The following is a 20,693-nucleotide window of genomic DNA, read 5'->3' as shown; positions in this document are numbered from 1 at the left end:
CATACTACTGCTAAGACAAGCCTCCCCCATCCTATAACCACGCATTGGATTTTTCCTACCTAAATGCAGAACTTTACATTTATCCCTGTTAAAATTCATTTTATTGATTTTAGCCCAGTTATCCAGCCTGTCAAAGTCATCCTGTATCCTGTTTCTGTCGTCTTCTGTTTTTGCAACCCCTCCCAATTTAGTATCATCTGCAAATTTTAGAACCATTCCCTCTATTCCTTCATCCAAATCATTGATAAAGATGTTGAACAAAACAGGTCCCAGGACAGATCGTTGAGGCACTCCACTTGTCACTTCTCTCCAAGAGGATGAGGAACCATTCACAAGCACTCTTTGGGTGCAATCTGTCAACCAGTTACAGATCCACCTAACGGTAACAGGATCCAAACCACATTTTACCAACTTGTCAACAAGAATAATACGTGGAACTTTATCAGAAGCCTTACTGAAATCAAGATAAACGACGTCTACAGCATTCCCCTGATCTAGCAAGGTAGTCACTTTCTCAAAAAATGAGATCAGGTTAATCTGACATGACTTGTTCTTGAGAAAACCATGCTGGCTCTTAGTAATTACATCCATTCTTTCTAAATGTTCCAGGACCGACTGTTTTGTTCTAAAACTTTTCCAGGTATAGATGTCAAGCTGATGGGTCGGTAGTTACCTGGATCGTCTTTTTTCCCCTTCTTGAAGATGGGGACAACATTCATCTGCCTCCAGTCTTCCAGCACCTCTCCTGTTCTCCAAGAATTCTCAAAAATAATAGCCAGAGGCTTAGAAATTACATCTGCAAGCTCTTTTAGAACACTTGTATGCAATTCATCTGGCCCCGAAGACTTAGTTTCATTTAAAGAAACTAGGTGTTTATGTACTACCCCCATGCTGATCCTAGGTTGGAACTTGATACCCTCCTTATACGTTCTGTTTTTGCCATGTTGAGCACCATTTCCCTAAGAAGAGAAGACTGAGGAAAAATAGGAATTGAGCAGTTCCACCCTCTCTTCATTACCTGTTACAATTTCACTTTCTTGTCCTTGCAATGGGCCTACCGTGTCCTTGCTCTTTTTTTTACTCTGAACATAAGAAAAGATCCCTTTTTTGTTATTTTTAGCATCTTTGGTTAGCCTAAACTCATACTGAGCTTTAGCTTTCCTAACTTTTTATCTACAAGCACTGGTGATTTGTTTATATTCATCCTTGGTTATAAGGCCCTCCTTCCTCCTTTAGGGAGTCTTTTTTTATTTCTCAAGTCTTTAGAGAGCTGTTTATGGAGCCACTTCGGCTTCTTTAGGCTTTTTCCATGTTTTCTTCTCATAGGAATCATCTGTGATTGCACTTTCAGTATTTTGCTTTTAAGAAACTCCCACCCCTCCTGAACCCCCTTCCTCCTAAGTATTTCTGACTATGGGATTTTACCCAGCATAGTTCTAAGTATCAACGTATGCCTTTCTGAAGTCCAGCCTATAAGTCTGACCATGTATAGCTTTCCCCTTCCCTAAGACTGTAAATTACAAAATCACATGGTCACTACTGCCCGGGGTGCCCACTATTTCCACTTCTTCAATCAATTCTTCCTTGCTGGTGAGAATCATATTCAAGATAGCAGATCCCCTTGTTTCCTTCTTCACTTCCTGAAAAAGGAAGTTGTCAGCAAGACAAGTCAGGAATCTATTTGACTTTTCATTTTTAGCAGAGTTGGACTTCCAACAGATGTCCAGGTAATTGAAATCTACCATGATCACGGTATCTCTTCTCTTGGAGAACTTTGCAATCTGCTGTAGAAGTATCTCATCCAAGTCCTCTGCCTGACTTGGTGGTCTATAGCAGACCCCCACAATAATATCACTGTTGTTTCTTACTCCTTTTATTTTTACCCAGAGACTCTCAACTGAGCTGCCATGCTCTGATTCACATATTTCCTCACAAGTATATACCTCCTTCACATATACTGCTACGCCTACGCCCTTTCTCATTTGCCTGTCCCTTTTAAATAAGTTGTACCCCTGAATCCTAATATTCCAGTTGTGAGTGTCATCCCACCATGTTTCAGTAAGGCCTATTATGTCATAGTCTCCTTCCTTTATTAGGACTTCCAGTTCCTCCTGTTTCCCATACTCTATGCATTAGTGTAGAGACATCGGAATCCACGTTTTTATGCATCCTGAGAGTTTGGTTTCCGTACAAGCCTGCAAGTTAACATTACCTAGCGTATGCACCACTCTCTGCAAATCTTTAATGTTCTTATCCCCAGTTTCTGGCATCATACGAAGCTTTGAATTATTGTCTTGCTCCCCCATACAATTTAGTTTTAATCCCTCCTTATTAGATAAGCAGCATCATAACTATATGATTGACACAGGCTAGACCCTCATCTGTTCCATAACCTTCAATACTTGAAAATGGACGCTTGCAATAAACCCAGATGCCAACTTTGCTGCCACACCAATTTGCATCAGGTTTGACAGAACTGCACCTACACAACAATGCTCCCACTTCAAACTGATCAGCATCCATTAGCTTCACAAAGAACTGTTTAAACAAACTCTGGGGGGCAGGATTTTATTAAAACTCAATATCAACTACACTGTCTCAGGCTTATTCACCTACTTATCTTCTAACATTGTACTTGCCATTAAATGCCAACGATGCCTTTCAGTTCTCAACATAGGACAAACAGGTCAAACCCTATGCCAAAGAAAAAATGGACACAAATCTAACATCAAGAATCACAAAACTTGAGAGACCTGTAGAATATTTCAGCCTCCAAGGACATTCAATAGGAGACCTCAAAGTAGCTGCTTTATTGCAAAGGAATTTCAGGAAACAGGCTAGAATGAGAGATTGCTGAATTACAAGTTATTACAGCACTCAGGACAATGGCGCCCCTGGGGCTCAACAGAGATATAGGCTTCTTATCTCACTACACACTAAGTCTCCCAGTTCTTACTAATACCCAGAAATTAAACTTTTTGGGTCTTAAAGCGGTCACTGGACTCAAACTGTTTCAATGTATGTGAAGCAGTGTGTACATGCTAAGTCTCGCATGTACTTAGGGTTGAGCTTGGTTTGTCTTGAGGGTGCAGCTGGACTCTGACTTCACTCTCACATCTCTTTGTTAGCTCTTGTATTTATGCTAATTTGCTGCCATTCATTGATCTTTGAAGGAATGATCACTCGACCCATGTATCTTTAGGAAGCAGAGAGATCTGACTTTTCAGCCAACCCTTACTTTATTTATACATTCTGTCTTGAAGCTACATATTTGCTCAGTACATAGTGCTTAAACAAACAACAGGAAGCATCTGTTCGCTGGAAGCAGACCATTTCTATACTGTTTACAGGATTCAATATAGTCATCAATTTGTCAATACTGCAAGGGGTCAGCATAAAGAGTGAGAATGTGGTTGAACACAGAGATGTGAGATGCCTGTGCCCTTTTGACTCTTCAGCCACAATAGGGAAACGCAGGACTCCAGGCTGGTATGCCAGACACATGGTCCTCACCCACGTTCCTGTTTGTGGTCTTTGTGAGAACCGAGCAGTTTTCTCAGGGCGTGATCTTATTGGCCACCTGCTCCAATTTCAGCTCAACTTATGCATCTTGACCCTTCCTGCCCCTCCACCCTCTTTCCTGTAAGTAGGAGATTTCTGTTGCATTGTTTGTATCTGAAGAAGTTAACTTACACATGAAAGCTTCTACTTTCAAAAGTATATTTAAAAGCTTGCACACAAAAGCTTATACATGCATCCCCTTGCCCAGCTGGTGCAGAGTTTTGGGCTGGGTTGTCATCAATATGCTGATTAACAGCCATCTGTATCTCTTGTTGGGCAGTGGGCTGGACACCGTCCCAACTTATTTGGCTGAGGAATTGGAAAGCCATGATGGGATGCCTAAAGTGGAGTCAGCTGAGACTGAACCCTTCTAAGATGGAGTATTCTATGACTGAGTCAGGCGGATGCTGATATGGGGGCCTCAACGGCTATGGACAGTGAGCCACTGAAACTGGCCCTTTCTTTTTTCTTGTAATCTGCTCTGAGACTGTGATCATACACCCTAAATAATGTACTTTCAAGCCACTTTCAGTGCACTTTCCAACTGGATTTGACTGTGTGAACTGTCAAAATCCAGTTGGAAAGTGCACTGAAAGTGGATTGAAAGTGCATTATTTAGTGTGTGGGATCGCAGCCTGAGACTCTTGATTCAGAGAGAAGAGCGAGGTATAAATCTACAGTCTTCTTCTTAATGGCGAGGGACCCACATCTTCAGGCTCACCTCTCCTGGTGCTCTGGTCATCAACATCTGCTGGTGGTCCCTGACTTGAGAGATATCTGGCTGTCCGCAGCCAGGGCGTTCTCTGCCCTGGAGATCACCAGGCCGCACCTGAACTAGAGATTTTCTTCCAGTATGGCTTTTTTTGTTTTGTTTTACCGAGCGTCCCCCAGCCCTCCTAGCCCTTGTCAGTTGTCACAAGCCAAGTAAAGATCCGCTCAGGTGACTGTTTCCGACAGGGCTCCATCCAAGAGCAGCATTCCTACAAGAAAGGGGAGAGGAAAGGGTGAAGTGAACTCCTCCCCAGCCTCGCGTCTCCCGCCCCAGCATTGGTGCGCGCCGGCAGCTGATCAGATTGCTGCCTTGTTGGTCCTCGGCGCATTCTGCGGTGTACAAAGGGTTCCCCGCGGGGATTCCATGTATTGACCGGCTTCCTTCTTGTCTCGTCTCGCCCCTCCTTTCCTTCTGAGCGCGCCTGGTTGCGGAAGGTAAAGCGCCCCCCTCCCCTTATCCCTTTACTTGTGCGGGTGGCTGTGGGGCTCGCCAGGAAATGTATTGTCTCCCTTTGGGAACCCCGGGCTTGAGACGGTCGGAGGAGGAAAGAGAAAAAAGCAGCCTTGCCTTGGGTCGCTTCCCTTAGCCCCTTCCATTAGTCCCTTCCATTCCTCCGGGATGAAACTCACCGGCAGGCTGCAGGAATTCTGCCTGGGATTGCACAGTGAATTTGCAGGACTGCGGAAGTTGGTCCTTTCCTTTCCGCCTCTTAAGGGCCTTTTGTATTTTGGCGAGCATCAGAGGGAAGATACACAAGCTATTTATTTATAGTTGCAGGGCGTCCATTTTTTTCCTTCTTCTTCCCAGAATGCTGTGGGTGAAGGCGAATTAGCCTGCCGTTTATTTTTCCCAAGGAGCAGAGAACAGGGGATTTGAGACGGTGGCTTGAAAGAGCGCCTCTGTCTGTCTGTCTGTCTGTCTGGACAACGTGATGGACCTTTCTGGAGAACTTGAAAGCTTGCGCGCCTTTCACAGTCGGTCGTCAAAATACAGCGTGAATAGGCCTTATGTCAATTTCTTTTAATGAACAAAAATAGACTATTTGCATGCCACCTTTCTGCTTTGCCTAATGCTCCCCCAAAGTGGGTCATAATTTTTTTTAAAAAATAATTTGACATTTAAAAGGCGACATTATGGACGTCCCACAGAAATGCTTAGGGAAGAAAATGAAAATAGGATTTAAATATGTAAAATAAAGGAGAGGGGGAAAATGTGGCAGGTATGCAGCTGTTTTGGGTGCTGAAAAGTAAGAAGAGGAAATACAAAAATATATGAAACCTGCACTTTCTAAGTTACCTTTTAATATTATGTTTTTACTCTAATAACAACAGTAATAACAGCTCATTGCTTATACCTCCCATGCCTTTTTAATTAAAGTGACTTGGTCAAGGTCACCAAGTGAATATCATAGCCAGGCAAAGATCCAACCTGAGATCTAGTTCAATGCAATGCAGGGAAGTATTTGAACAGGTGCAGATTCTCATGCCAGGTTTGCTAAAATACCAAGTTTTACGGAGCTCTTGAAAGCTTTGACTGCTGTAAGACCCAGACCCATAGCCAGAAAATTTTGGGTGGAGGGGCCCAGAAGGTTAAAAACATTTTTTGGGGGGTGTGTGCGTGGGTCTTGGCTGCTTCTTCCCTCCACCAGCCAGCCCGCCCGGCCCCAGCTCTCTCTCCCGCTCTCTTCTCGCTGTTGCTCTCTCACTCTCTCTTGTGCTCGCTCTCTATCTCGCTGTCGCTTACTCGCTCTTCCCCTCGCTGTTCCTCTCTCTCACTGTCCCCCTTGTTCTCTCACATACTCTTTTGTTTTCTCTCTCTCTCTCTCTTTCCCCCTGGCTGTCGCTCTCTCTCTCTCTCTTGTTGGTTTTTCTTGAGCTTGCTCCCCTCCCTCATCTTCGGGTCCTGCTGCCAAATTCGTATACGAGGCTCTCCAATAGAGGGGCCCTACAGAGAGAAGGGGGGTTGAATGGAGCTGCCTTCCCCCCACTGCCCATAGCTACGGGCCTGGTAAGACCTCACATGAACCAGTATCTTTTGGGGACATATTTGCAAGGTGATTGTGTAAGCAGCTGCCCTGCAGCATTCTGTTCCTCAGATCAGAAAAGGGAATTGAAATGGGAAAATGTGATTGTAAGTAGGTAACTTTCCTACTTCTTTTGTCCTGCTTACAGCAGAAAAGATATTTCTCGGGGGCTGTTGATCATTGCCACTTTCCAAAGGAGCAGAAACATCCGTTCTGCGTAAGAATTAGGTCATGGAAAGGAGAAAGGAATGGCTTGAGTCCCCCCTTCTTTCTGAAGTGTACCTTTCTGCTAGCACAAGATGTCAAAGCAAGGTAGGCTGTGACTTCACTCCGTTTTCTTATTTGAAGCTGTCATGAGTCTGAGGCCTAGAATGGCCTAGAATTCAGGGAGAAGCCTACATTGGAATTGCTGGTGGGCTTACATCTCTCAGGATCCCTGCAGTCCGTTTGATTGGGTGAAGAAAATTCAGAGGGAAAACTAGCCCAAGAGGGGTGGGACCAGCTGGCAGGAGAGCATAAAAGGCCAAGGCACCAACAGGGTGCGTTCTTTCTGGAAAAGCTGCAGGAGAAAAGGCAGCAGGAGAGATCCCTTACTGAACGGGTAAGTCTCTGTAGCTAAATCAAGGGAAAGTTTAGCAAGTCAGGGTAGGGCTTTTCTTTTTGTTTACACCAACCTTTACTGCAGGGGTCCTCAACCCCCAGTCCATGGACTGGTACCGGTCCGTGGACTGTTGGCAACCAGGCCACACGGGAGGCCGCTACCGCCTCCCGCCACTCCGCTGCCACCGCCACCCTCTCCCTTCCCTTCTGCTCTGCCTCTTCCTCAGCGCGATCAGTGTGCACCGCATCTCTGCCCCACTGGCTGTGACACAGCATGCATTTTATCCTTCTAAGAACGCACTAGAGGAGGCTTGGCTCCCCCTCCCTTCCAGTTCCAGAAAGGAGCTGGGGAAGCGTCCTCCAGCGCATTCTTAGAAGAAGGATAAGATGCACACAACATCGCAGCCAGTGGGGCCGAGGCGTGGCATGCTGTGATCGTGCCGGGGGGGGGGCGTGGAGGTGGAGCGGAAGGGATGGAAGGATGAAGGGGCGGCACCAAGGTGCACTCTGATGGGGGGGGGTGACGGGGGGGGTGCAGCGTTGCCGGTCCCTGGTACCAAAAAGGTTGGGGACCACTGCTTCACTGTATATATATTTCACTACCCACTTATTATTTGAGCACTGTAAACAAACTGTTGTTTAACTGCCTGGGTCCTCACGTCTCTTTGGTCACAGTTAAAAGGTTTTACTATAAGGAAGACAGGTGGTTGGGTGTTTTAGGCCCTTCCATAAAGACCCTTACCAGAGTGGTCCTAGCCAGTAGAAGGCCCGTTCTGGCCCCCTGCTGTATGGCAGAAGCATTGGAAGAATTTTTTTTTTAATCGCCATATTGGCCAACCTGTTGTTAGCCAAAGCATCTTGGTTCTTCCAGGGTCCTGTATCATTTGAGGAGGTGGCCGTGTATTTCACCGAGGAGGAGTGGGCTCTGCTGAATGCTGGTGAAAGAGCTCTTTACAGGGAAGTCATGCTGGAAAACTATAGGAGCATGGTCTCTATGGGTAAGCAAGTAGTTGGCTGGTCTGTGCATGGCCTGCTCTTTATTTCTCATTAAGTTCCATGGAGAATTAATGATAGTTAACCAAGTCTCAAAGATGTAACCAATAGGAATGGGTATAGACTGGCTCATGAGCTGAAATTTAGGCGAACTTGGGCAGTTTGGAGCTTGGGAACTGATGTCCGGAGAACTTTTCACCAGTTCGGTTCAGCTGTCCAGGGCCAGTCATTTAAACCAAACAGCTGAGCAGTGCGGGATCAGGTGTTAGGTTTAAATGGCTGCCAGCCATTTAATCCTTTGGATTTGCTTCCTGCTACTTTAAGGTGGTGGGGGTGGGGGAGTAAAACAAGATTTAAATGGCTCCCAGATGCTGGAAGAAAGGGGGAACAGAACTTTTCAGTTTGGGTGGGGCCTTTTTGGTTTGGGGGCTGTTGTCTGGGCTTCTTATCTTTTCTCTTTGTGCTCCTTATCTTTTCAAAAAGGCTCTTCAATCTGCAAACCTGACCTCATTTACTGGTTGGAAGAAAGGGATGAGATGTTCATCAAAGACTCTGAGGAAGCAAAGAACTCAACAGGTACTTCCTTAGACCTGTGGAGCAACCCTTCTGTGTTTGTAAATTGTGGTTCAAATTTGATAGCATCCAGAATATGTTCATCATTCTGCCTCTGGATTTTTCTGGCAGACATCTCTGTGGCTTCATCCCCTCATGCCTTGATTTAAAGCATGTTTCCTTCAATGCTGTTTGCCATTGAGGCCTGTTCTTTTAAAGTCATGACTGACTTGCATTCTTCTTTCTTAGATTCTCTTTCTTGCTGGAATAAGGAATTTCCTTTTGTTTCTGCCAAAGAAGACACCAGCGTGAGAGAGAAGAGGGTGAAGAGATTTTCACAGGAAGGCCTTACCTCAAAAGATACACCGGAGTCTTTCCTGGGATCAGTTCCAGAGATAATTGTCATCCTGACAGATCTGCCTGAGAGTAAGTTTTTGTTTATGGTCTTGCCAGAGAAACAGATCAGGTATAACCTGTGAGGATTTCTGCAGTGTGAGAGAGACATTATGCTGAAAGACCCACAGTGTAGCCTATGGAGAAACTAAATTACCAATATCAGAAGAATACCCTGTCAGAAAGCAAAGCAAGACAGTGTGGTGTAGTGGTTCAAGTGCTGAAATGAGATTGAAAAGACCCAAATTCAGGTCCAGTTTCGGACATAAAGCTGCCCAGGTCATTCTCCTCAGCCTGTAACCTACCTCTCATGAGAATGGTGCTTGTTGTCCTGAGCCCCTTGGAGGAATGGCAGAATGAAAATGCTATTTTTAATAGGAGTATTATAGATGCTGTTCTGCAATTCCCTGTGTTTCAGGCCCCTTAAGAAATCTCAGCATGCTCTTTTTAATTTGTAAAAACACAATTTTACACCTTCACCTACATGTTTACTAGAGCAGTGGTCTTCAGTCTTTCTTTAGGCCGGGTTCCACCTTTAGAAGAAGAAGACTGCAGATTTATACCCTGCCCTTCTCTCTGAATTAGAGACTCAGAGCGGCTTACAATCTCCCATATCTTTTCCCCCAACAACAGACACCCTGTGAGGTGGGTGGGGCTGAAAGGGCTCTCACAGCAGCTGCCCTTTAAGGGACAACTCCTGCGATAGCTATGTCTAACCCAAGGCCATTCCAGCAGCTGCAAGTGGAGAAGTGGGGAATCAAATCCAGTTCTCCCAGATAAGAGTCCGCATACTTAACCACTACACCAAACTGGCTCTTGGTAGGCAGAGTATGGCCTGTTGAGTTGCTAGTACATGCCCAAAAATGTGCTCCTGTGACAGAATGAAGAGCCTGAGTTATGACCATGCCAGGCAGGGGGTCAGACTGTGCGCTGCAAGTGCTCACAGATCATTGGAGGACTGGGTGGTGCTCTGAGGAGTTGGCCAGGTGACAGGAAGAGAGAGGAGAGCTTTTGTGAGGGAGGATTTCTGACCCCACCTGACCAAAAAAAGGCATCTTCTTGTTCCTTAGTGACTTCCTTTCACTCTCCTGCTGCTCCTTACAGCAAAGAGTGGCAGGAGATACAGTGTCCCTGTGCTCTAAACATTCCACACTTAGGTAGGAGGAGGTGCTTCTAAAAATCAGCACAAATGTTTTTTCTGCAACCCAGCCAGTGGGATTCCATGACCTGCTTGACGGTTGTGACCCATGGCTCACCACAGTAAAGCAAGAAAAAGTCTTCTGCAGATGAGTGTGGATGGGTGCTCCATTTCTACTGGCTGGATTTGTAGATCCTTGGTAGGAGGGTACAGAAGCATCTCTCATCTGCCTTCATCTGAAGGCAGGGAAGCATGGCCCTTGGAAGTGTCCTTATGGGAAAAGTGGCAGGATTGGGAAGTCACTTGAATATGACAGGAAGGAAGAAGCCAATGAAAAACAGGGCTGCTACAATGGGACTTTGAATAATTTGTCTCATAAAAGGTGTGAGATCCAAATGTAGTTAGATGTCCTTTTTCTTATTATTTACAGTGTGTAAAGAAATAAAGCAGTATATTTTGTCATCTGGCTGCTGTGAGGGATGGTCAGGGTCAGCAGGTAGAAAGGGGAACACTCTGAAATTTTGTCACCTTTACCCAGTACCTCAGGGAACCCAAATTAACCTTGTCAGAAATAATAAAGGCACTGATAGCGTTTTAAAAGTTCAAAACAAGTAACAGATTTATTATGTTAAGAAAGGCAAGGAAGGGAGGAAATAATAGCTGATGAATGTTTTATAAAATCAGTTGGCAGGCAAAAAATCAAGTAATAATAACCAAGAACACTAGAGATGTTGGCAGGCTGATATTGAAATATAAAACAAACAGTGTTTACCTCACACTGGAGAACACTCATTCAATACAGAAAGACTTTTAAAGTTAGTTCAGGCTTCTCAAATATATCTCCACACTGGACTGACTGAACTTGTGATGGATGTCCCCTTCACAGACCCTCTTCCCTAGCAATCAGGTGTCCTCTAGACAGTAGAGCTTTACCCTGGACAATAACACCCTTGAGGGCTCTTCACACTAGCACCTCATTTACTTGTGTTAAGTCCTCTCACAGCCAGGAACTCTGTCTGACTTCTAGGATTTCCACACAGCCACAAGAACCTTTTGTTCCTCTCACAGTGTGTGTGTTTTGGTGTTCTGGCTTAGAACCAGGAGTCTGCCCTTTGGTCTGATGGAACTGCTCAGCAAGGTCTTAAAGCCTCACTCTGCCTTGTGACACTGCCACAGTCTTGAGAGTTTTCCCCAGAAAGTGCTATGGTTAGCCCCTTTTCTCAAATCAACTCTCAAGCAGAAGAGCTCTAAATAAACCAGCTCTGTCTCAGGAACTGAAGTGAACTTCCTGCTCAGTCTGCTCTCAGCTCCAATCTCTACATTGATCTGAACTCTGAGGAGATTTTTACCTCCAGGCTGTCTTTTTACATTTGATACATTCGTTACTATGGAAGCGGCTCAGATAATCAGAACTTCTCAGTTCTCACTCAGGCAGACTGCTTTCAGTTCATCACAGCTGCTTTTCTTCTTGGAACCGAAATGGAATCCAGTTTGGTGTAGTGGTTATGAGTGGTGCACTCTAAACTGTAGAACCAAGTTTGATTCCCCACTCCTCCACATGCAGCTGCTGGGTGACCTTGGGTCAGCCACGGTTCTCTCAGAGTTGTTCTCTCAAGAGCAATTCTCAAAAGAGCTCTTTCAGTCACACCTCACAGGGTGCCTGTTGTGGGGAGAAGGAGGGAAGGAGACTGGTGGACCTCCTAATGGCACCTGGTTTTTGGCCACTGCATGACAGAATGTTGGACTGGGCTTCTCTTATGCTCTTATATTCTTATGAGATTGTAAACTACTCTGAGACTCTTAAGGGTAGGGTATAAATCCAATCTCCTCTTTGTTCCAGCACTGTTCCCCTTTGAAAATTTCTCAGTTAATAGAGAGTAATTAGAGGTTTCCTCAGGCATATCAGAAACTCTGAACTAATGACAGTTTTGGCTATGAGATAGTTATTGTGTGGGATGCTTACTGGGTTTTTCTTTGTTTTCCTGGAGGAGATCAGAGAAAGCAAAGTGCTGCTGACCATCTGAGAAGACACAGGAATTTGCAGGAGGAAAAAGAACCTTGGAATAAAAGAAGATTAAAGAGAAGTAAGAAGGCAGGAAACCAGAAGCAGATGACAAAATCAGTTGTCCTTCGCAAGAGAGATTGCCATAAAACCCTGGTCATAAAAAATTTACAAAAGGGAAGAAGAAGGAATAAAGGCGCTCAGAATGAGAAAGGGTCTGGCAACAAATCCAGGCCTGAGAGAGATCAAAGAATTCTCGCAGGGGAGAAATCATATGCATGCTTGGTATGTAAAAGGAGCTTTAGTCGAAAAGACAATTTAGTTTCACACCAAAGGATTCACACTGGGGAGAAACCATACAAATGCTTGGAGTGTGGAAAGAGTCTTAGCTGTAGCAAAAGACTTACTATTCACCAGAGGATTCACACAGGGGAGAAACCATATCAATGCTTGGAGTGTGAAAAGAATTTCAGTTGCTTTAGGTACCTCAAGGTTCACCAAAGGACTCACACAGGGGAGAAGCCATATCAATGCTTGGAGTGTGGGAAGAACTTTAGTCAGAGAACAGGTCTTACTTATCATCAGAGGGTGCACACAGGGGAGAAACCATATGAATGCATGGAATGTGGAAAGAGGTTCAATCGAATCCACCACCTGAATGGTCATCGAAGGATCCACACGGGGGAGAAATTGTGCAAATCGTACAAATTGTACAAATGCTTAGTATGTGGAAAGAGCCTCACTAGCAGAAGAAACCTTTCTGCTCATGAAAGAAGGCATGAAGGGGAGAAACCACATAAGAGCATGAGAAAAGCTTCAGTCTGAGAGGAAGCCTCAGTTATCACCAAAAGGGAGAAACCATACAAATGTACCAAGTGTGAAAAGAGCTTCAGACATAGCTCACGTTTTACTGTTCACTATAGAGTCCACACAAAAGAGAAACCATGTAAACAGTAGTCATTGGTTACATCTTTTTCACATTCTTGCACCAGAAAGTCCATTGTATTAGTCAGTGTGTTGTAGGGGCTGGAGTGTTGGATAAGGATCAAGGAAACCTGTGTTCCAGTCTTTGCTCTGGCGTGGAATCTTGTTGGGTGCATGGATCTTGTGCCATGCTGTCAGCCAAACATACCTCACAGGGTTGTTAGGATAAAATGGGGAAAGAGGAGAACAATTTTAAGCTGTTTTGAATCCCCATTGGGTAGGAAAGTGAAAGAAATGATTGTAAGCAAGGCTTGTTCAGTAAATCAGTGTTGAATAAGCCCATTACTGGCTGTTTGAGAACCTGAGTCAAGCCAGCGTGTATGCCTGAATACCTGTTCTGCATGTTAAAATGCAAAGAGTGTTTCTTTGGGCTTTTTGTAATTGTTTTAAATTATAACTTCTCTGTATCAGGTAGACACATTTGTGGTTGATATCCTTTCTTTGCCATTTGGAAATCTACTGTAGTAATAGGGGTTAGAATGTTGGTTGAAGACTGGAGAGCAGAGGTGTGGACAAGCCTCTGAACTTCCTGGGGAAAATTCTGTTGGGTTGCCCTCCTGAGGGGCTTGTGTTTTTCTTTCGATTTTAAGGTTTTCGTTAAGTTTATAAGAAAAGGGAGGACAAGGGGAAAGGGGAGAAATACAGTTTACAAAATAATTTTTCTGCTTAAAATAATAACTTCATCATTACATACTAATGAAAAACAGTGCAGAAAAAAACAAACAGAAAACTACTTCACAATACCTGCAAGTACTCAAACACTGGGAAAATACTGCCCTAATCTTCTATATGTTGGCATAGGAAATAATGCCAGTAAGGCATGAGGCACTGCTGCTGATCGGACAGCTACTGTCAGGTAGATGACTCAGGAAGATCTGTCAGAGGAGAACTGGTTCTAGCCAGTAGAATGATGTAATCGGGTGAGGAGTACAGAATGACTCAGCACTGCCTCCTCATTGGTACAGTAATTAGGAGCAAAAGTATATTAATGAAGCTATGCTGTGCATATTACCCTCTTACTATTCTATGATTGATTGGCGGAGCATTATGATGAGTTTGTATATATATAAAATAAAACCTTGTATATAGTTTAAGAACAGTGTGGTGTTGGCTGTGTTAAACTATTGCTCATCGGAGTGGACGGGCAGTGGCAGATAAAGGCAGTCACAAATCTGCTAACTTATACAACGACACTATAGACATTTTAAATCATTATGTTGATAATATAAAATCCTGTAGTCTTACAAAATATTTAAACACAATTTCCGGATCTCAGCTTCATCATTTTCCATTAGGAAATTTCTATATCTGGCAGCTACATGCATAGACAGCTTCAAGAGGGAATTGGATCAACATGGAGCAGAGGTCCATCAGTAGCTATTAGCCAGCAGGTATAGATGGAACATTATGTCTGGGACAGTGATGCTCTGTATTCTTGGTAGTTGGAGGGGGCAATAGTGGGAGGGTTTCTGGAGTTCTGGTCCCACTGGTGGCCTCCTGATGCACCTGGGTTTTGGCCACTGTGACACAGAAGCATGTTGGATCATGCCAATGGCATATCCAGTCCAATGCTCTGCTAAACTGCCTCCTGCCCCCCCCCCAAAGAAAAAATCCTGGCTACTATGCTGTGTTCTCCCATGGGAAAAAAATGACAATGTGAACCGTTTTATCCTCACTTGGAAATTTTACATACACACACAGATGTAGCTCCCAAATTTCCCCCTTAAAGGGGTAGAATATGTTGGGAAATGTGTCTGTTGAGAGAAAAACTGCTTGGGGAGAGAAGACTGTTTCATCTGTAGGTGCGTTCACACACACTAAATCAATTTTAATGCAATTTGCAATTAGATTTTACTATACTAAATTGAAAAATCCACTTGCAAACAGTCATTGCATGAATGCACCTTATGGCTCATTTTAAGGGATGCCAGCCTCCAGGTAGGACCTGAGGATCCCCTGGAATTACACAGATCAGTTCCTCTGGAGAAAATGAATGCTTTGGAGGGTGGACTCTATGGCACTTGGACCCATTGTTCCCTCTAAGCTGCAGAATCTTGTGAGCAAAAATTCTACTTTGTGAGCTACTGGTATTAAAGTTGTGAGCTACTGCATAAATTGTGGTGCTCTCAGGTCATCCTCCCTGAGCTAAGACAAAAATTTGTGAGCTGGAGGCTAAAAATCTGTGAGCTAGCTCACACTAAGCTTAGAGGGAACACTGGACCCAGAGCCAGCGCATGGGTGTAGGCTGATGCCTAGGGCACCACCCCACCTGGGTTCGCTGCTGGGCACCCCCTCTCTCCCCTGATGAGCCAGCCCAGGGCTTGCATATGGCGCTCATTGCAAGGAGCACGGTATGCAAGCGTTGGCTCTCCCCGCCCCAATCAGGCTTCCTGCAAAGCAAGAAGCCTTAGCAGGGCCGGGGCTTGCTTGCCACCCTCCTCACCCCTGGCCTGCCTGATGACATCACTTTTGCAATTTTCTTTCCCAAAGGAATGAGGGGGGGGGGAGGCACTGTCCAGGGGTCTGCCTTTAGCGGCAGAATCCCTAGTGCTGCCCCTGCTTGGACCCCACTGAAGTCTCTGTTGTCCTTATGCTCCGTCCCCAAATCTGGAGTTTTCAGACTTGTAATCCTACCTCTCCCTCATCCCCCTCTGGTGGCCAGGGAGGACCTGGCAACCAGTGTTCCCTCTAAGCTGAGTCAGCGTGAGCTAGCTCAGATTTTTAGCCTCCAGCTCACACATTTTTGTCTTAGCTCAGGAAAAATGGCCACAGAGCACAATTTATCCAATAGCTGACAACTTTAATGGCAGTAGCTCACAAAGTAGAATTTTTGCTCACAAGACTCTGCAGCTTAGAGGGAATGTTACTGGCAACCCTTCAGCTTCCTAGCTGTTGGAAAACAAACTTTGATTGCAGAATTGCTCCCAGTCTTGAGTCCAAGGAGAATGAGTCAGTTTAGCTTTAAATAAATAAATTCTTATTGGCAGACTGGAGTTATTACAAAAAGAGGGCAAGGAACCTAACTTCTATGTCAGCCAGGTCACTTCCACCGAGAGGCATTCTTGTAATTATGCCTTTTTTGAACCACCAGCTACAAGAGATAGCGGGGCACATCCAACCATCCTCCTAGTGGCTTCCTCCAGCCAAAGTGGGCTTCCCCAAATTTAAGTGGCCCTTCCTCCAATGGAAGAAGACTCCTTAGATTGCTGCAAACCTTAGCCAAAAATGAAAGTTGGGTATAAAGACTTGAATAAATAAATTTTGCTCAGTGGAATGGCAGGATAGGCATAGTATCCAACCCCATGTCCTCAGCTCCTCCCCCAGTCCTTGGTCCAACAAACACATTTAGAAAGCTAAAAAACAGTGTATGAGGCTGTTCATCCATTGTCATGTTGCCCTGCCTTCCCACTACCCAACAATTAGGCCAAAATGACCACCTCATCTTCTTAAGCCGAAATCAAGAACTGGCTCCATAGGGCATGCAAAGCAGTCTCTTTTCTCTCGCTTGTGATTTCTCACTCTTCAAATATCCATTGAGACTATAGCAGAGGTGGCCAAACTGAGGCTCAGGAGCCACATGTGGCTCTGACACATTGTGTGGCTCTCGAAGTCCCCACAACTCCATTGACTGGCTTGGAGAAGGCATTTGTCTCTAAATCTGGTGGCTTGGAGAAGGATAATAATAATAATAATAATAATAATAATAATAATAATAATAATAATAATAATAATAATACTTTTTATTTATATCCCACCCTCCCCGCCAAGGCAGGCTCAGGGCGGCTCACAATATACGAATGCAATATACAATAAAACCATACAAAGTAATTATGTAGCGGGAGTTGCTTTAGGTACCTCAAGGTTCACCAATTATACAATTATAATTACAATTATAAAATCATCATTAAATCATTAACAACTTATATTAAAATTAACATTAACATTGTGGTGCTATAACTTAGGTCTTTAATAAAATTCAGTGGCTAAAACATGTCCAGCGAGACTTTCTTAGCTCGGTGTTAGGTGAAGGCTATTTTGAAGAGGTAGGTCTTACAGGCCCTGCAGAATTGGTCTAAACATCTTAGTTGCTTTCTTTCCACCTCTTCCCCCTTCTCCTCCCCCATCTATTTCCTTCCTTCCTTCTTCCCTCCCCGTCCCTTCCCTTCCCCCCTCCAACACCTGACCTTCATGTCTTGCAGCTCTCAAACATCTGATGTTTATTTTATGTGGCTCTTATGTTAAGCAAGTTTGGCCACCCTTGTTTCATAAGGTTAGGGAGCTGGAGAAAATGCACCTTTGATTATCAGATTTCAGATTATTTATACATAACCAATAAAAACAATTTAAGAAGCCAATCCATTCAAATCAGATGTACAACTCCTCAAGCCACAGGAATTCTTCACATGAGCCAAAGGGACAATTTGGACAGATCCATTTTGACTACAATTGTACAGCAGCCAGAAACAGGAATCCCACAAGCACATTCCGTAAACCTCCCCCTCCTGGCATTTGGTCCAGTAATTATGAACTTACTCTATGAATGTCTAAAAAAACTCAATCAAAATGTCCTTTTCTAAAGGTCACATTTATGTGAGAGAAGTCCTGCCCCTGGAGGCTACACTGATTTTCCAGAGTGCTATATGACATGCTGGACATGGCGGGGGAGGGGGGGGACCAAGTAATTGTTGTGTAAATGGAAGTCCCCTTTAGGAAATCCTCCAGTCAATTTCTGCTATCAGGAAGGAAGGAAGGTTGCTTCCCTATTTCAAGTAAAGGACTAAAGTAATCAAGCTTTGATTATGCACCTAGAATAGCTTTCAAACTCAGATGCAAGTGTAATAGCTTTCAAACTGTGCAAGTGTAATAACAGCACATCCGTTGCCATAACTTCCAAATGGCAATTGAAAAGGAAGGCAAATGTGTACCGGGTCATTTAAAACAGTCATGAGCCTCACTAATCAGATTCCCTCCTCTCCCTTTGAAGGCTGCCAGCCTTCCTCCTAACAAGGCAACACCCTAGTTATAGAAATAAAAAATGAAGGAATTTTTTTTAACATTCTAGATCAGGGTTATCAAGCATGTGGCTCAGGAGCCGAATCAGGCCCCCAGAGGGCTCCTATCAGGCCCCTGAGCAACTGGCTGTCATCTGCTTCCTTCCCCCTCTCTCTTGCTTCCTTCTGCATAACAGCTTCCTTTGGCAGCCCTGCTCAATCACACAGGAGTTACAGAGCAAAACCTCTATTTTCTCCATTGGCTGAGGCTCCTCCCTTGGGGAGGAAGGCGGGAAGGGCTTGCTTTGTCAGGCGTTCTTAATCGCACAGCAGAGCTACTGAGCCAAGCCTCTCTTCCTTCCATTGGCTGAGGTTCCTCCCCCTCTGGGTCCCCTGGGGAAGGAAGGAAAGAGTCACAGCTTCCTTTAGCCAGTTCCCTGGATCCCATTGGAGAGATACAAAGCAAGCACCTTTAAGATCAGGAAATGCTAATGTTTTAAGGGATTTAAACAAAAATCTTTAATTGTGTTTGTCTTTATAAAGTTTATATCTCTGCTACCTAGCATTACATTTTATGATACACATGGCCCAACCTGACAAGGTCTCATTTATGTCAGTCCGGCCCTCATAATAAGTGAGCTCGACACCTAAATTATTTGTTTTTGAGCAATGATTCCAAGACCAGTCTTGAGAACTACTCTCTCTATACTGAATTAAAATTGCCTTCTCTGCTGTCATTTTTGAATGACCTGGAACCCACCATTTGCATTTCTGTACTGATGTAAATGTTCTCTCTAAAATCCCAGCAGCCATTCACTGGACAATGACAGTTCTCTTTCACAAATACAAGGAAGCAAAGCTTTCCTTGTGCACAGATGAAGCACCTCACCCCGCAACCTCAAACAACAACCCACCCACAATAACACAACATCTTAGTTGAACATGGACACTGGCACCAGAGCTTGCAATAAACCCCAAATGCCACCTTTGCTGCCACAGACACCAGACAACCCAATCCCTGGATCCAACAACATCAGCTACAGCATCTCAGGCTTGTTCACTGGCTCATCTTCTAGCACAGTATATGTGAACGTGTGTGGCTCTCAAAACCTCCACCATGCCCCATCGGCCATTTTGGAGAAAGCATTTGTCTCTTTAAATCACTTCCCCAAGCCAGCCAGCAGCTCAGAGAACGCATTTACAGCTGCTTTCTTCCCACTTCTCCCCCACCTATTTGCCCTTCCTCCCTGTCTTGCTGCTCTCAGACATCTAACTTTTATTCTATGTGGCTCTTACATTAAGCAAGTTTGGCCACCCCTGGTATAGGCCATCAAATGCCAGCAAGGCCCTTCAGTTCTCTGCAGAGGGCAAACAGGACAGACAGACCCTATGTCCAAGGAGAAATGGACACCACATATCTGACTCCAGGAGCCACAACAAGGCTGAAACACCGGTAGGGGAACACCGCAGCCTTCCAAGATATTCAGGGTCAGTGGGTGCCCTCCAAGCATAGCCCCTCCCACCAAGGTGCCTGGTGCCCATTAAGCCTGCCCCGCAATGGAAGCCCTGCCAAAACACTGCCTGCAAGGGGAAACCCCGATGGAGGGGAGGAGGCTTGGGAAATGGGCAGGTTTGCCAAGGCCATCCTAGATCCCCTTCCCTTGGAGGAAGGCAACCCCGGCACACACCCAGAAACACACCCGCACGCACCCACCCGCCTTTTTATGACGGCTGAGCAGCGTGGAAGGTGGGGGCAGGTTCCCCAGGACGGAGCGCAACCCTGGGTGGTTACTGAAGCAGAGAAATAACGAGGTCCGCACATTGCTGTGTTGAAACGAATTTACTTTAACACCGAAGCAGAACTCAGCCAGCCATAAGCCTCCAAACTAAGTTAAAATTATTTTCATTCAGACCATTTTTATTCACACCCAAAACAAGCAGGCTTATCTAACTCAACATTCTCCACCCTCCTTGCTCTCCCTGCGTTATCAGCTTTAGCAAGAAGCTTCTCTGAGGCCTCTTTGTTATCTACTTTACACATCTGTGAATCCGCACCCACTGAGACTATCTGGACTCTAACATTGCATCAGACATTCTCTTTTTGAAGGCATAAGCATGCTCTCATTCATTATTATAAGGGTATTCATTAATTATTCAGGGGTCCCCCTTCATTACTCCAAGGGTGGCCAAACTTGCTTAATGTAAGAGCTACACAGTATAAACGTTAGATGTTTGAGAGCCACGAGACAGGAACGTCTGAAGTCTGAGAGCCGCAAACAGATGAGGGAAGGGTGAGTTGGAAAGAAAGCAACTTTAACTTTAAATGCTTTCTCCAAGTTGGCCAGTGGGACGGCCCCCCCCCCCTCGGGAGCCACACAATGTGTGCAAAAGAGCACACGTGGCTCCCCAGCCGCAGTTTGGCCACCCGCTGCTCCAGAGGAATCCCACTGAGCTGTAGGGGGCGCCTCTGGCGGCAGCATTCCGATTGAAGCCCCATCCCGTCCCGTCGAGTCCCGGGCGCTGCTCTGCGGAGGGAGGGCAGAAAAAAAAGCCTTTCCTTCCTTCCTTCCTTCCTTCCTTCCTTCCTTCCTTCCTTCCTTCCTTCCTTCCTTCCTTCCTTCCTTCCTTCCTTTGCCTGCAGCTCTCCCAGGGTTAAAGCAGCCGAGCGGTTTGCTAGAGAGGCC

General features: G+C 45.1%; 1 protein-coding gene across 2 annotated transcripts; it reads left to right on the top strand.

Annotated features, from left to right (window-relative positions):
• The first annotated feature begins 4,572 nt into the window (after positions 1-4,572).
• LOC132571315 (zinc finger protein 630-like) lies at positions 4,573-14,112 on the top strand. Of its 2 annotated transcripts, none has more exons than XM_060238119.1 (6): positions 4,573-4,767; positions 6,505-6,668; positions 7,828-7,954; positions 8,433-8,525; positions 8,751-8,927; positions 12,021-14,112. In XM_060238119.1, the coding sequence occupies exons 2-6, from the start codon at positions 6,588-6,590 to the stop codon at positions 12,857-12,859; spliced, it is 1,317 nt and encodes a 438-aa protein (XP_060094102.1). In that variant the 5' UTR covers positions 4,573-4,767; positions 6,505-6,587; the 3' UTR covers positions 12,860-14,112. The 2 variants fall into 2 exon arrangements, with proteins under 2 accessions (XP_060094102.1, XP_060094103.1); XM_060238120.1 differs by having other exon boundaries at positions 4,676-4,767; positions 12,024-14,112.
• The last annotated feature ends 6,581 nt before the right edge of the window (positions 14,113-20,693 follow it).

This window comes from Heteronotia binoei, chromosome 5 (assembly GCF_032191835.1).
Source record: "Heteronotia binoei isolate CCM8104 ecotype False Entrance Well chromosome 5, APGP_CSIRO_Hbin_v1, whole genome shotgun sequence".
NCBI lineage: Eukaryota > Metazoa > Chordata > Lepidosauria > Squamata > Gekkonidae > Heteronotia > Heteronotia binoei.
The sequence above is the reverse complement of the archived record's forward strand: the minus strand, read 5'-3'. Positions and strand labels throughout refer to the sequence as shown.